The sequence below is a fragment of the Xylaria bambusicola genome (genome assembly GCF_022495145.1).
Source record: "Xylaria bambusicola strain CBS 139988 unplaced genomic scaffold F5B22scaffold_2, whole genome shotgun sequence".
Taxonomy (NCBI): Eukaryota; Fungi; Ascomycota; class Sordariomycetes; order Xylariales; family Xylariaceae; genus Xylaria; species Xylaria bambusicola.
The window spans coordinates 1,747,271-1,763,081 of NW_025953555.1; the positions used below are offsets into that span (position 1 = coordinate 1,747,271).

A 15,811-nucleotide genomic window follows, 5' to 3' on the forward strand; every position below is an offset into this window, starting at 1 on the left:
CGTCTGAACCTGGAGAATTTAAAGAGACGACGGCGTTCCTCGAGAGAACTATTCCATTCAGGTACGCCGAGTGGGAAGGTTCGATATTGATCTGTCAGGGGAAACCACACCACAATTAAGAGAACCGCGGACAGCGTCCTCGACGGTCAGGGCGCGCTACACTAGGATAGACAAGGCGGGAGTGGTGGTGTGGCGAAGAAATTGCTCAACGTGAACTATCTTCATTATTCCCTGCTTGAGGACATCACAATTAAGAACGTACCGAAGAACACTTTAGTATTAACTATGTATATAACCTCAGCGTTATTGTCGACGAAAAGGACGGTGAATCTTTGAAAACCCGGGTGCTTTCACTAGCAAGTTGTTTATCTTATCTTTTCATTCCCCCTTGCTTTTGCGTTCTGGGAAGGGTACAGTAAACTACGTATTTGGACAATTCTTCTTGAATGTTCTATAACAGTTAGCACGTACCGACGCTGTGACTAGTACGGGCGCCAAAGCCTGGAGCCAAGGTGACTGTGCCGTCATCAACATCGGGAAGAGCGTTGATTTCGGGTCCGGATTCTAATCCAACGGGAACGACCTGTTCAGTAGGCGGGGAGACGGTCAACGTGGTCTCGAATGTAACATTGGCGGACATCACGATGTAAATTCCCCAATAGTTTATCTGTATGAAAACCATCTCCTGGCCTGCGGGTACCGTCGAGAACATCACGTATCGTAACACCTTCCTCGACGATGCCAGCCGACTATGATGTCATCGTCACACAGTCATACAACGCCAACGATAGCGCCGAAGAATGGTATCTCCGTCACCGGCTTGGTATAATATCATGTTACAGGAATTGTCGGTAGTGATGCTTTTGATGTCTGTTTTGTAGAAAGTAGGCAGCAGTAGTAACTGGAGTTGGAGCGGCGTAAGCTTTGCCGAGGGTTAAAAAAACAATCATTACGTACTATATAGGGGTAATGTCTCTTGCTGAGTATCCGGGTATGCCCAATCTACTGTCGCATTGCGTATTATGTTAGTGAAAGGTGTAGCCTCCCTCTATGGCTTTGGAATTTTATACGAGGCGAAAGGCATCGGTGTATGAATTCTACAGCGAGGATATCAGGGGATGCAGAAGACAACGTGCTTGTAAAGAGAGCGTTTTGTCGCTAGCGACTTACGTCAACAATATATTAGACAATATGTATATACTGCCATCGCGGGTTCCCTTTCTTTATCAGCTCAACATAGTATGTGTTTCTAAAGACATTTGAAATCGTGCTAAGGCCCAGCCGGGAGTACGTATCTTTCTGTTCTTGTGGCTCCAAAAGCATCACAGTTAGATCGTAGTAGAGCTCGGTGGACCTCTCGATGCCAAATCTAGCCGATCCATATCTCGGCCAACCTGTGATTATAGCGAAAGTTTCAAACGGTCTGGGTCGGGGACTAAGTAAGTAATCTTCGCGATCGATCTGAAGATGCCATGTTGGTAAAAGGTCAAGTATAATCCCACGCTCTCTCATGCTCACGTCTTGAGGAGTGTCAGTACTTCCAAGATCCATTAATAAGAACGAATCTTTATAATTGCGAATGCTTTCAGAGAACACAAGACGTGCGTCGAATACAAGTGTTAATAGATGAAGTTTGGGTAGCCGCGAAACATCTACTGGCATGGTGACTAAGTTTTCATCGTGATTAGTTTTTTCGATATCCTGTGGTGAACTCTCAGCCCACGATCGATCCGTTTTCAGTTCATCTGACAGTGGCATATTGAGCAGAGTATCAATAGGGTTCAATGGGGATGGTAACCCCAGCACGTCATAATTTGGAAGTTGACTATAAGTAAACCAATAATATTGGTCGTAGCAGCCGCGCGTCTCTCCATGAATATCAATATTCACCCTGTAGCCCGAATGAGCCCAACTCCAAGACGGCGTGGGCATGTTATCAACCGGAAGCTGGTTCAATAGACGTCCCGAGTCGTACCCAGGGGTCCAAGTCAGAAGAGATTCAAAGAATGGCAGTGGGTGCCCGTGCTTGAGAAATGCCGCTTCAGACACCTGGTCCATAGGCTCCATAGCTGATAAAATCACACCAGCAAAGGCGGCCAGCCTATCTGCGCCGACACTTAGTTTACGGCCAGAGTATTCCCTCATGGCGCTCAAGAATAGCCATGAGTTTAGCATTTTGTCTGGCGTCGCCGCCTTCCTATGAAGCGCAACCTGCAAATCTCGTGCCACGCATCTCCCTTTTTCGTAAAATAGCCATCTTTCGATAGAGCCCTGGTTAGGAGTGACTAAGCGACGACATGTTGTTTCTCGGAAAAGATGATCTCCACAGCAAAAGAACATTTCAGAGTTGAGAACAAAGAGTAGCCTTCGGGAAAATACGCATTCTTGGAATGTCCAGCCTCTCTTGTACCAGACTGTGTCCTCAATTAGTCCCTCAAATGGATAAGATACGGCAGCGACTGCGAATGAAGGCCCTATGGTAAGTGGTTGACGGGCCTTCCTTGGAGTCCCTTCGGTACCGAAAAGGCCATCTTCAGCGCCCTTGCCGCAGGCAGCGACAATAGTCAAGTTGGCCGCCGCATAAATGTCCCTCATATAAGGAATGAGCTTCGCCTTGTCCGTATCGCTGTTTTGATCGATACAGAGCCGGTCAACCCAGAGCCACTCATACCCTAGAAAATTTGCCGTGACAATGGTATCTCGTATAGTACGGGGATAATCCGCCACTGGCCCGCCTTTGAGAGGCTGGTTCTTTGGCTGGCTAGGAGCTGGGCCCCAAACGTAGGACAGGGCGACAAATGTGGGCAGAGAAGCCAAAACTTCGACGAGCCCGGTGGAAGTGTTTATAAGTCGAAAGAGCCCATCATCCAAAATGACTTGCATTCGCGAGCGGACTTCGGTGGAAATATCTGGGTGCGTGTGTTTGCGATTGCAGTTTCTGAGCCACCATTTCAGCAATTTATAATCGGCCGTCGGGAAAACTGGCCTTCTTCTCCCAGTAAACCCGATTCCTCCAACATCTACCAGGTCAATCAGTACCTCTCCCTCAATCGGTTGGAATTCGACCCAAATCTGCTGCTTGTGAATAATAATTCCTTTTTTCTTGATATTAGTCGACCGGTCGAACCTCGGTCGCAATATTACTGTGCATCGCATATAGCCTAGCCACCCCTCCTGCTGAGTATACTCGAGGCAACCTGAAAGAAGAGCGCATAACGAACACCTTGATTTTGCCGCCTCGGCCTCTTCGGCCGAGAAGTTGTGGATATGTACAGAGAATTTATTTTCTAGATCATTGAGGTCTTCGTTCTCAAAACCTTTGGGAAGTTCAGAGATATCTGGAGGCTTTGCCACAAGGGAACGCAAATTCAGCTTGCGGCGATGACATCTACGACAGAGCGGCGCCGTTGGGTTCACTAAGTGGGAGAACCACTGCATCACGTGGCGTTTTGGTGGCCTTGGCTTAGAGATTTCCGATTTCTGCAACTCGGGCCACCAGTCGTCGCGGAATTTGTTTCTCATAGTAATCCGATTTGTTCCAATCATGGTGAATAAATCTCGTATCAACTAGGAATCAACTATTCTATTTACCAGAGGCGAGTTTAAAACGATGGCGTCCCAGGTATTTATATAAACAGGAACTATACCAAGTAGTCAGCCATAAGTAAGGCTGTTGGTATGGCGATATGCGATGTGCTGGTGGCTGCATGTTGGCCTCCAACGAAACTAAGCAACTTCTCCTGGTACCCACCCCCTGCCTAGGATTATTGGCGCCTGAAATGTCCTTTTCAAAGGGGTCGCCATCTCACGACACACTGAACTTGGCAAGGTGTGCGCCGCTGCGGTGGGTTGTATTTGTAGTGCATATGAGATATTAGGTAGCTTTGGCACTATCCTCGCTGCGATGTTCTTGCAAGTCGAAATAGCGTGACAGAATGTAGCTCGAAGAGGAACCTGAAGTGGAATTAATTTGCAACTACTTACTAGATTGAGCATCCATGTAGTATGAAACGGCACCTTACTGAATGAATATGCCTTGCCATCCTGCGGGTCTCATGTTAGCAACCTTCCTTTCCATAGTTTTCTACCGTTGGTAGCAGCCTACATATATGTTTCACACTCAGCTATTGAGATGCCGGAACTCGCCCTCCACGCCTTGGACATGGAGCGCGCGGCTAGAAGTACGCCACAGAATCCTCTACTCACGAAAGAAAGAACAGCACATATCTGAATGAATTTGGGCACTATGGTGCTCGACGTTGGTTTCCACGTATAGTGCTTTTTGTGAGACGAAAGCTTATCGGTGGTTGATCACTTTTTCCCAAAGAATTGAAAAATGAAAAGGGGTTCAGATTTCGTGTTGTCTTACTTCCAATGGTGGTCGCCTGATCCAGGCAGTGTAACCAGAATTACCATGCCGCAACTGGCCGTATGTCACGATATGGACTTCGTATTTGGGCATGCTTACCGTTAAGTTTGTTTGTACACAGACGTACTACCTATAGTATAGGGTGAATGTAGCACCCGGGATATCATATCATCAGTATGCGGAACAAGAAGTGTTACTGCAAAACACTACTGTACGTAGAAGTAAAGATAAGGTTAATAATAAGGAACTGGAAAAGAGCTAGTGAGGTGGCATAGTCCGCTTTGTTTGCTCGTTGACTCTGTTGGTAATTTTGGTTGGTTGTTGGTTCGATAGCGTCTCAGAAACCATGCTTACCAACTGATTTTGGTACAGTATCAAAACTTTATAAATCCCAGAACGTCTGCCTACCTCCAGCCACCGTGGCCTATTCCTCTCCTAAATGTGTCCCACCTAGAAGTCGCCATGAACCTTTCTTTCCCACATGTGATCTTTAGTCATTAATCGTCGTCTTGCTTGCTGTGAGTGCTTTGCTGATCTAGCTGTATCCTCCCCGGTCTAACGATGTCTCTGGTCTATGTCTAGAATCCGTCGAGGAAGAGTCAGGCTTAAATGCCCCAACTAACCCAATGCAATATCGCTTTATTTTGTTCCAACCTGGTCCTGTAGATCCGAAGTATTCTCCTACATGACGGTACAGCAATATTTCTTAAACAGCTTCGTAACGAGCTTTTCGATCTCGTCATACTGTTCCTCTTGCTGGGTTTGTCCGCCATGGTGTTGCTGCTGTTGCCCAGGATAGTAATCTTGTTGTTGATAACCACCATAGGGTTGTTCGCCGTACCCAGCATGTTGCGACGCGGGCTTCGGTGGCAGAGGCGGCATTTGTGGCACGTGGTCGCCTTGCAAATCGACATAAATACGCCCGGCATTCTCCTCTGTTTCGTAGTGGAGGCCCATGTCGCGGCAGAGGTCCTCGATGGCTGGCTTGAGTTTCTGTACATGACCGGCACTATGAATTCCCTTTCCGACGATGCTGACAGAGTTGTTTGGGCATGTTAGCTTATGTCACTACACGCACAAGTCATGTTGCATTCGAGGAATGTTGGCATACGTACACGTGAAGATGGGTTAGCCCGTTCTGTTGGTTCGTCTGAATCTGGTCCGCAACCCTCTTCACAGCCTCGTGGACAAGTTGGCCATGTAGATCCATCACCTCCAAAGGAAAATCTTTTTCGTATCCGGGGTTGTTTGCTTTGAATATCTTATTGCTCGCCTCCTCGTCGAGATCATCCGATTCCTTACCATGCTTCTTGCCCTCATTGCTCAATTGTTTCGCGCGGGCCCCGTCGCCATTGTTATATGCCTCGCGGGACTACTCTTCGTTTAAACACTCCGGTTTAATGAATGATTGAGTATTCATTATCAGACAACACGTACCTCCTGAAAGCATTTATTCCTCTCATCGTCTGCTTCTCTCGCTTGACGACGTAATCTCTCGCATTCGGCTTTGATTTTGGGATCGGGTGCGTGATTGAAGTCTATTGAATATCGATACCGTAAGTAACAGCCGATGACAATCAGCAGTGAATTGATGTATATGTATGCTAAAGAAGATCAAGGGGTAAAGGAGAAGATATTTACACCGTACCTGAGCCGCCTATCGTCCCAAAGCCCCTGTCAGCGTACGGCCGGTGGAGCTCGATATCGTCAGATTCGTTATACATTATGCAATTCTGGACGTCAAGAGTGTTATATAGAAGTGTCGAAATGAGCAATGGAGCATACGAGACTGAGCACAGCGAAGCATCAACCTAACGAATCAATCCTGGCCTGACTGTCGTTACGATTTTGCGCGTAAGGACTGAGTTATGCGCGCCGATCTAGCAAATCGTGGAGAGATCGGCCGCTAGACCAGGTGTAGCTCGCCATTCGGCGCAGTTGACCCGACTAACCTACAATAGGGGGCTACGATATACGCTGGGTTGGGTTGGTCGTGTTGGAACAGGGCTTGCCCGGAATCTGTCTTGGGCTGACGCCCAGAGACGGCGTGGAAGCAGTGTAATTAAACCCTATCACTGCATGTTGAGACCTGCTGTGCCGGCAATGGCACAGAACCCATGCATGGGGAATGCGAGCCGGTCGAGTCTTACAAGTCTAAATTGAGCAGACGACAAGGAGGAATATGTACGCTTCGGGAATTGAAGTTTCTTGCAGATGCATTGAAACGGTGACAACAGGAACCGTCACATTTGTCGAGATTATCTACTTGACAACCCAGGTAACGACAGTACATCGTACTTGGCATAATTATACTTAGTTGTGGTGTAGTGTATCAACTAGGTCCCTAGCCTAGAAGGAAGATCATGAACCTGACTTTGGATTGGGTGGGACATCGTTGGTAATAATGATGTAGATAGACTATACTATAAGCGAGGGAGCTAAAACTCCGACTACATTACGACCACTGTATTTCTTCAAACTCTAAAATGGTTCTCTTCAAGACTAGTAGGGGATGCTTTGGCATGGTGTTCCTAATCAATGATAGAACAGGAGCTAGACATGTCCAATGAGTGGGTAGAGCATCTAGACTATCCATCACATGAAGAATATTCGATTCGAAAGCATACCAAGAACAAAGCCTAGAACATGAGTACAAATATCATACTTAGCAAAATACCTCGTACGTTGAAAGAGGCGGAGATAAGAAAAAAAAAATTAAAACTCTAGGTGCTGAGACCACTACTCACATCTTGTGAACGATAATGATGAGATTGACTACACTCTACCTACTATTTCTATTTTGGTTGTATCGTACATGGTACCCATATGCACTGCTGGATATTTACCTCATATGAAGTATACGGTACTAAACAAAATGTTTATTTATATTGCAAGTGCGTAGTTAGATTACATCTCAGAAATCCCACCTCTGCCTACAGTAGACTACCTACTTCGCACACACCTACTTATATCCGATAGACGGTACCACTACTTCAGCAGAAGTTTCGCTCTCGAAAATCTGACCGTCCCTGCTGGCGCAAAGCGGATCAGCGTAGTATTCGTCTCAAATCTATTGAGTCGCTGGGCGAACCATGTTTCGAGCGGGGAGTTTTGCAAATTCAGTCCCGTTGCAGATCATTCGTACCAAATTCTTAGACTAGCTGGATTTTACCCTGGCACATTGAATGACTTGCTTCGAGGATCGGTTCTGCGTGGTGTTTTGCCGTGAGATCTATTCCGCTATGTCTGCCACTATCCTTTAACAGATAAAAGCGAGATGCCTTTTTAAGCAAAGACGGAGACCTACTCTAATAATGTATGAGCGCTTAGCTGACCTGGTTCTGGTAGTGAAAACGCGCATGATTGTTGTACTATATAACTCCAGGAGCCTGAGACACTGAGTTGAACCAAGCTCTTCATATTGTAGCCTAGCGTAACAATATCTCCTAATTGTATAGCCGGAAAAACAAAGTCAAACATAATGCATTGAAGAAGAGTTACCCGGATTGGCCTTGAAGATGTTTCAAAGATGCTGGGGTGTTGACCTTGGCGGCATCTGCCTCACCATACGAAGTACAGTATAACCGTTCACCTTATGGACTGATTGGACGTACTACCGCACCATACTTCAAGATGTTCAAAGTTGGAAGCGCATACATTCGCCGCTAACGTACTTTTCTTTTGTTTTCTTCCCTTGTGCTGCCGACTTGTCCTTAGGATGATCCGAGCGCATCCTACCACCAGCAACAAGGAACTTTTCCAGCTGCATCTGCCGAAACCCGGGAAAACCGCCAGCCGCTGTCCACCAGGAACTCCAGCTTCACGGTGATGCAACGTACACGTAAAAGGAGCTACATATCTATCTGTAGGCTAACGCTGGCCACGTGGCTATGGTGTCTACACCGCGATGCACAGGTAGTTGTTGAGTCCGGAATCTAGCGTTTCCTAGTGTCTTAGAGTGGTAACTAGCAACTCGGGGCGGCCGGGTTCCGGGGTTGTCCACCGTAGGACGCGATTGGATACTGGCAATCGAGTGTGCCATCGGCTGTCACAACATAGGTAGGTAATTGTTGCCTCGTGGAAAAGGCTGGTGCTAGTTCTGACTCTACTAATGTACAGTATGTAACCCAGCTGTGGCCTTAAGGCTGTTGACCGGACCGTATCATGTATAGGTAGCACCTCACCCTCCAAGTTGGCAGGCGGAAGATATAAATAAGTATGACGCTGCTGACACCGCCAGAGAGGTGAGGAGCTCTCATCTACGATAGGCTCCAACGTCGGCAGCTGTGTGGTATTACTAGATTACCTACTTAGGTCCCGTGTTGAGGCTTTTTGTCAGATCAACTTCCTTGTCGAGTAGCATTGACATTGCGCTGTAGGTTGATTGAATACATAACCTGCTTAGAAACTTGGAAACAGACCCATTGCCACTTGTGGATGTATCTTGGTTGCCATCAATGCTTGGTTTGGACAAAAAGGTAAAGCCTAACCTGGCGCAAACGACTGATTACGATTGCAAGTCGTTGCTGGGTACCTAGTACTGGTACGAGTAGACATATCGGTACCTTGGTTTGTAAGATTGTAAGCATATCCTCATCACATTCGGTGGGTAGCGTTGAAGGGGTGCCAGCATGTCTGCGACTTGGTGGCGTGAGTGTAAACAGCATTGGCTGAGAAAAAGAACAAAACACCATACAACAACACCCCAGTAGTCATTCAGACCTGGTACAGTAGCGGTTACCGAAAACATGTTACCTGAGCATCTATCTCCCTTGAAACAGTGTAATGGAAGGGAGACCGGGGAACCGTTGCACATGTGAATCGTAGGAATGTCGAAGCTACTGATTGCTGCCCAGGGCGAGATTTTAGGATCTGGAGACGGATAATATCGTGGTCTCTTGACCTCAAGGATGCTCATCCTTATCGGCAGTCAGCATAGCAACCAAGGTCTGAGCCCGCGGGGTCGACAAATGAGCATACATACTATGTATATGTAGGTAGGTAGTCCAAGCATTCCTGTCAGGTTTGTCAGATCTCAGACTCTCCTCTACGGGTAGTATCCTAGATACTCCACTCCAGGCGACGCCAGTTGTTTGCTCGTGACCAGCTCTTTGGTCTCCGAGGCGATTACCAGATGCAAGCAGAACTGTCAATTATGCTTGTCCAGACATATCGTGGATCGCGCGTGTAGTGTAGTATCCGTGTGAACAGTGGTAGAAGTAAGCTATCTATGATTTTTCTATATCGCCGCCGTTCATGTAGAATCCGACGTTATCTGTCTTGATATCAAATGAGTCGTGGAGGTGGGTCAGTGGATGGACGACTGACAAGTATTGTATCCCAGGTAGGCACTTGTAGCCAGATACTAACCAAATCGAAGATGTGGAATCGCATACCGAGATGGCCTATCTGTTGGTATCGAGGCCTCGTTGGTATCTACCTAACTACCATGTATGAACTGGTGTGAACACAATGCGCTTCAGCAGGTCTGAGACGAAGCTCGACCGTCGAGGCAAGTATTAAGGCAAGTATGCTGGGTACTTATTCATGTATATCATTCTAGGGTCTGTCTTATGTACATTTATAGTAGGGGGGCCGAGGGTCTACCTGAGGCACTGTAGGAAGCACTGTAGGTACCTACCATTATGCCTACCTAGATACCTACTTATGTACGGTACGCTACACTAACGTAGTAGTCTGTGGGATGTCTGAGTAGATACTACCTACCTAGGTACTTCTGTATGTAGTAGGAGAGTAGTGTAGACCTCGGGAATCTGCTGGGCAAAAGGTAAGAGTTGCCCGTCTCTGCTCGTCTACGAAGTAGGTTGAAGTACCTAGGTACACTCTACTAGTGCGCATCCCCCGAAGCAATTAAACCCCACTACATCGTAACGCCTTGTCCCTTTCCTTTTCTAGACTTGTTCTGGAGATGCTCATCAACCAACCGCACCACTATTCATTTAGCTAAGTCGTTCTAGGCTTAGCGTCTGTGCTCTTCCTTGCAGTTTGCAGCAGCTTCTTGCGACATGGCACTTGTCCGTTTCGGGGCCCCAAGTCTGATCATGCCCCTGAAAAGCCTTTCCACCTCCCCCCCCAGCCATCCTCCTATCCTCCATAGGTACCTAGTGTAAGTACATAGTAAATTAATATCTTCAAGTAGGACACTGCTGCTTGTCTTGGACGTCTTTGACCTAGCTGTCCTGACCTGACCTGACCTGTCTTATCCCAACAATCAACAAGCCCATGTGCCTGAACTGGCGAGACTGGGAAGGTACATCGAGTGTCTGTCATGCAAACGGCAGTGATGGCTCACATTGAAGCGCCCCTATTCCTTTTTGGATGGAAAAAGCAGGTGCGTCGTCCATGATGCTTACAGTTTACTTGGGTCACGGTCAGTATCAAGCATCAAGTACTTAAGTACATATGGTAGGTGGGTATTGGAATTGTCCCATGGGTAGCGCACTAATGTAGCACATAGACAATGGCCGATAGAACTTCCCACATTGGTCCAGGGAGTTTGAGCTGAAGCACCAGGGATTACCCGTTAAACCAGTTCCCTACCTACCTACCTATACATAGAATGCCTACAGTACATACATATGTAGATAGTAGCACACATAGGAGTACACATAGTAGTACGCGTGGAATATCTGGAACGTTCACTGTCCATTCTCCTGCCCGGTCTGTAATATTGTTCACTCGAAGCGTCTACCTAGGTATTTACCTGCGTACCTACCTACAGTAGATGTCTCCTCAAATATACCTAGGTAGTGTGAATGGAAGTATGCGATGCCCGTCATTGGTGCTATCTCTTGTACCTGGACTAGTAGAAAACCAGATAGGGTACCTCTATGTAGCTATGTATTCCATCCTGTCCTGGCGTCCTGGCGTCCATGACTCCTGGACCTAGGTACCTGGATGGAACTGGAGGGTGCATGCTAGCGTACAATTACAGCGGGCTGAGTTACCTACGCCGCCCAGAGAGACGAGGCCTCTGCCCTTGTACATACCTGCCTGGGTACATGTAAGTGTCGTCCACCCTGCACTGTCTCGCCCAATCCAGTCTTCGCCCCCGGTCACAATCTCGCTGAACCACCCTTTTTTCCTTTTTCCCTCTTCGCATTCCATTCTCATCGTCTTCGTTGCTCTCTCTTCCTGGTGGCCCATCATCTGCCTATCGCTTTGTTTTCTAACGCCTCCCATCTATCTAAAGGCGTCGCTGCTTTGGTAAGTCGCATCCAACTCTCTTCTACTACAACCAATTTTCGTGTTTCTCGCCATCCTTCTACACGTATCGCCAAAAGCGCGTATCCCATCCAGGTGGTTGTTTCTGCAAGGGTGACTAGGGACAAGCCGACTTTCGCTTCGATATCAAAGGGCCCGTATGCCTATCACAGTTGTCCATTACTCGGCGACGGCTTTGCTTACTGATTCTTTTGGGTCCTTTGCCGCCTTGTGGCTATCCACATACAAATTGCTTTGTATACAATCAGCCTGGCCGAGTCTGAAAGAAACTGCTGTGGGCGGGTTTCAACACATCATACTTGCGCAACTATCACCCAAGCATCCATCATCTCGTCAACTGTTACGGCTTCGGGTTGCTCTGCTCTTTTGTTTTCGTTAGCTGACCACAACATTCATTTCGTAGCACGAGACGACGGCTTCTCTTAACTCACCACTACCGATCGCTGCGCTCCCGGTTATAATAAATTGCGAATAAACATCTTGTTAGGGCCTGTTAGTACTCGTCAAGATGGGTTGTGGAATGAGCACGGAGGAGAAGGAGGGCAAGGCCCGCAATGAGGAGATTGAGAATCAACTGAAGAGGGATAAGATGATGCAACGCAATGAGATCAAGATGCTTCTCCTGGGTGAGTAACTCCCACTTCATAATGACAGCCACTGTATCCTTAGACTTCGTTCAACAGGTGCTGGTGAATCCGGAAAGTCGACCATCTTGAAACAGATGAAGCTCATCCACGAGGGCGGATATTCACGCGACGAGCGGGAATCATTCAAAGAAATTATCTTCAGTAATACCGTTCAGTCGATGCGCGTCATCTTGGAAGCCATGGAATCACTCGAACTGCCACTAGAGGATCAACGCATGGAATATCATGTACAGACAATATTTATGCAACCTGCACAAATTGAAGGCGATGTCTTACCTCCTGAAGTTGGCAACGCCATCGAAGCCCTATGGAAAGACCGCGGTGTTCAGGAGTGCTTCAAGCGATCCCGCGAATATCAATTGAATGACTCAGCGAGATAGTAAGTATTGGTCTCCGAGGCAATTCGCTTGCAACACTAACATGCCTTCTAAGTTACTTCGATAATATCGTGCGTATTGCTACGCCGGACTACATGCCCAACGATCAAGATGTCCTGCGCTCACGAGTCAAGACAACCGGTATCACCGAGACAACATTCATTATCGGCGATCTAACCTACCGTATGTTTGATGTCGGTGGTCAGCGCTCAGAGCGAAAGAAGTGGATTCACTGCTTCGAGAATGTCACGACAATTCTCTTCCTGGTTGCTATATCAGAGTACGATCAGCTGCTGTTCGAAGACGAGACGGTCAATCGTATGCAAGAAGCGCTCACTCTTTTCGACTCTATTTGCAACTCAAGGTGGTTTATCAAGACTTCTATTATCTTGTTTCTGAACAAGATTGATCGATTCAAGGAGAAGCTCCCGGTTAGCCCTATGAAGAACTACTTTCCCGATTACGAAGGCGGCGAAGATTATGCTGCCGCTTGCGACTACATCCTAAACCGCTTCGTTAGCTTGAACCAACACGAGACAAAACAGATCTACACAGTACGTATTTTTACAATGCTAATATCAATGCTGTGGCCAGCTTAGAGTCTGCACCTCCAAGTGAAAGTGACATCCGGATTCCGATTGCTAATTATCTCGTCTAAAATAGCACTTCACTTGCGCCACTGATACAACACAAATCCGTTTCGTTATGGCTGCTGTTAATGGTAAGACTGCCTTTGGGCTACTGAAAGAAAGTGCTGAATACTAACAATTCGGTAGATATCATCATCCAAGAAAACCTTCGATTATGCGGTCTGATCTGATTAGTTCATCGTGTATCGGCCCATGTCGAAGATACAAACTCGTGTTTACCAGCGTATAATTCCTAACCGCCAGTAATGCCTTAGATCTGGCTAATGACTCACTCACCTGTAACCCCTAACCAGCTGTCAAATGGGTCTATGTGTTTTGTGCGGAACTATCCAACATATTCATCCCTTCATCGTTCATGTTTTACCAAAGACCGTATTCTCCAGCTTCGTAGTAAGCTTCGGGGCCGCACCAAACCCACATGAGATTCAAGACAGCCGTGAAGTGGGAGGATATTGTATTTGATAGCCGCGGTGGTCCATATATCTTGTTTAATTACGAATCGGCGGCGACGTTGACCCCTTTTTACCTTGATTTCCTTTTGTTAAGGCCTCCGGAGTGCCTAGGAGAACGCATAAAATAGGAGAGGCACCGCCATCATATGTTGCAATATGGGGCTCATGGCGTGAGAGTATCGGATGATTGCAACGAAATTATACCAAAGAGCCAGCAGGGGATTTTCGGAGTCAAGTCGGACGCTCCGGAGAAGGTTGGATTGTTGATACAAGATGAATAAACCAACCAGTGTTCTATATATCCAAGAAAAGAGGGCAAAAGGAACGGTGCGAACCCACTATTCTAATCTAAATGTGATGTGAAAGCTATTTATTTTTTGTCCAAGAACTTTTGTTATGGATTTCGATGTGATAGCATGATTACATTACCTTAGTTTTCGTGCTTTACACCTGGGTTACTGATAACTCCAAGCCAAATTACATCTATTGTAACAGCACCTGGTATTTGAGGGATAATAAGGTAACCTTAGTTGTTACTATGTTGCTAGGCACTGGAGCTTGCTACGTTTTCTTTCCTACATACGTATACATATTAAATGTGGCAAATAGTTGATAATACTTTACACGATTGTCACGTGTGTTCAACTGCCCGCCTTGGTAGAAAATCAAGGACCAAGGCCCCTAGCATGAAGCAGCGTTCAATGAATCCCTCAAAAAGTGTTTTGTGAAATCTATATTGATTTACATGGGCTATTATACATTAGGACTTGTTACATGATTCCGTTCTTGTACCATTGTCACCACCATTATCATTCAGTACCAATCTTCTTCCGGTAGTTAATCGGATGCCCATTCTTTTTCGCGTATTTCCGGATTTTACTGTAAATATCTGGCAGGGCAAAGATCAAGGCCAAGGAGATGACCCATGACATGATGGTATCGATAACCCAGCTATTGCGAGGTGAAGCGCCCAGAGTGCTCCAGCGAAGGACATCGCCCAGAAAAGCGACGGTGATGGCGTAATGGCCTTTCTCCAGACCTTTTATAGCAGCGGCAGCCACAGCGTCGGGGGTTTGTATGGGATCAGTCTCCTCGAGGATATTTGTAATCTCAGGCTTCGACTTATTCTCGCGCTCTAGGCCGGGACTCGAGATAGTACCAGGATAAACGACATGGATCTTCACTTTCTGAGGGTATATCTCGAGCTCTTGGACCAGCGTGTCGGCTAGCCCACGCAATGCCGCCTTGCCGGGGGTGTAGGTGCCGTATCCGATAAGAGGGAATAAGGCGAGCACGGATGAAGTGAAAATCAAGTGCTTTGGTTCGGGCACCACAGGAGCATTGGGGGCACACCACAGGCGCAGCACGGTGTGGGCCATTTCGGCGCTGCCCCAGAAGTTGAGATCCATGTGCTCCCGCGTGATTGACAGCGGGGCCTCTACCCAGAAGTCGGGTGTGGACTTGCCAGCAATGCACCATACAATGTCCAGAGGTTTGCCATCATTCCAGGCGATTGCTTCCGCGAGAAGGGAGCTCGCGTAGTCGGGTTTTGAAACATCTGCGGTAATGTAGTGGAATCTCTGGGTTTGCGGATTGCGTGCGGCGGCCTGGGCACGCAAAGGTATCAGTCAAGAATTGTGTGGCTTGAGGTAGTAGACCAAGGATATGCGTACCTTCGCATGTGCCATGGCCTCTTCCAGCTTGTTGGCAGAGCGCGAGACGAGAATTACGCTGGCACCTTTCTCAGCCAGCTGTCGCGCAGCACTGCGGCCCATGCCCTCAGACGCACCCGTGACCAGCACCGTCTGAAAGCACACAATTGAGGTTAGCATCTGATCACCGATCACCCATCTATCAAATCTATCAATCGAGGAGGCCGTTCTATTACTCACCTTGCCCTCGACGGGCATTTGGTTCTTACTCCAAGCTGAACCCATTGCCACGGTTATTAAGAGCACAGCAAGGCCGGCAGAAACGACAATCCACACAGGCTGTGAAACAATGTCCATGAAGAAAAGGTGGATAGTTAGACAATTAATAAGTTAAGCTAACTTGAAGTGAAAGATTGCCT

General features: G+C 47.2%; 4 protein-coding genes across 4 annotated transcripts; 1 reads left to right on the plus strand and 3 right to left on the minus strand.

Moving 5' to 3' along the window:
- Positions 1–982: 982 nt before the first annotated feature.
- Positions 983–4,127, minus strand: F5B22DRAFT_586741 (heterokaryon incompatibility protein-domain-containing protein). Its single transcript, XM_047973565.1, has one exon. It carries the CDS (start codon positions 3,544–3,546, stop codon positions 1,183–1,185), a length of 2,364 nt encoding a protein of 787 aa, XP_047835981.1. The 5' UTR covers positions 3,547–4,127; the 3' UTR covers positions 983–1,182.
- Positions 4,128–4,627: 500 nt separating this feature from the next.
- F5B22DRAFT_168402 (DUF1771-domain-containing protein) lies at positions 4,628–6,304 on the minus strand. Its single transcript, XM_047969312.1, has 6 exons — positions 6,018–6,304; positions 5,807–5,907; positions 5,485–5,741; positions 4,941–5,402; positions 4,778–4,885; positions 4,628–4,667 (listed from the first exon to the last, which is right to left on the minus strand). The coding sequence occupies exons 1-4, from the start codon at positions 6,091–6,093 to the stop codon at positions 5,051–5,053; spliced, it is 786 nt and encodes a 261-aa protein (XP_047835982.1). The 5' UTR covers positions 6,094–6,304; the 3' UTR covers positions 4,628–4,667; positions 4,778–4,885; positions 4,941–5,050.
- A 5,657-nt stretch (positions 6,305–11,961) lies between these two features.
- F5B22DRAFT_168690 (guanine nucleotide-binding protein subunit alpha) lies at positions 11,962–13,582 on the plus strand. Its single transcript, XM_047969313.1, has 5 exons — positions 11,962–12,240; positions 12,298–12,640; positions 12,694–13,192; positions 13,302–13,359; positions 13,415–13,582. Exons 1-5 carry the CDS (start codon positions 12,123–12,125, stop codon positions 13,456–13,458), a joined length of 1,062 nt encoding a protein of 353 aa, XP_047835983.1. The 5' UTR covers positions 11,962–12,122; the 3' UTR covers positions 13,459–13,582.
- A 967-nt stretch (positions 13,583–14,549) lies between these two features.
- F5B22DRAFT_633066 (uncharacterized protein) lies at positions 14,550–15,749 on the minus strand (the record flags this gene model as incomplete). Its single annotated transcript, XM_047976786.1, has 3 exons — positions 14,550–15,347; positions 15,414–15,545; positions 15,633–15,749. The coding sequence occupies 3 exons, from the start codon at positions 15,747–15,749 to the stop codon at positions 14,550–14,552; spliced, it is 1,047 nt and encodes a 348-aa protein (XP_047835984.1).
- Positions 15,750–15,811: the final 62 nt, after the last annotated feature.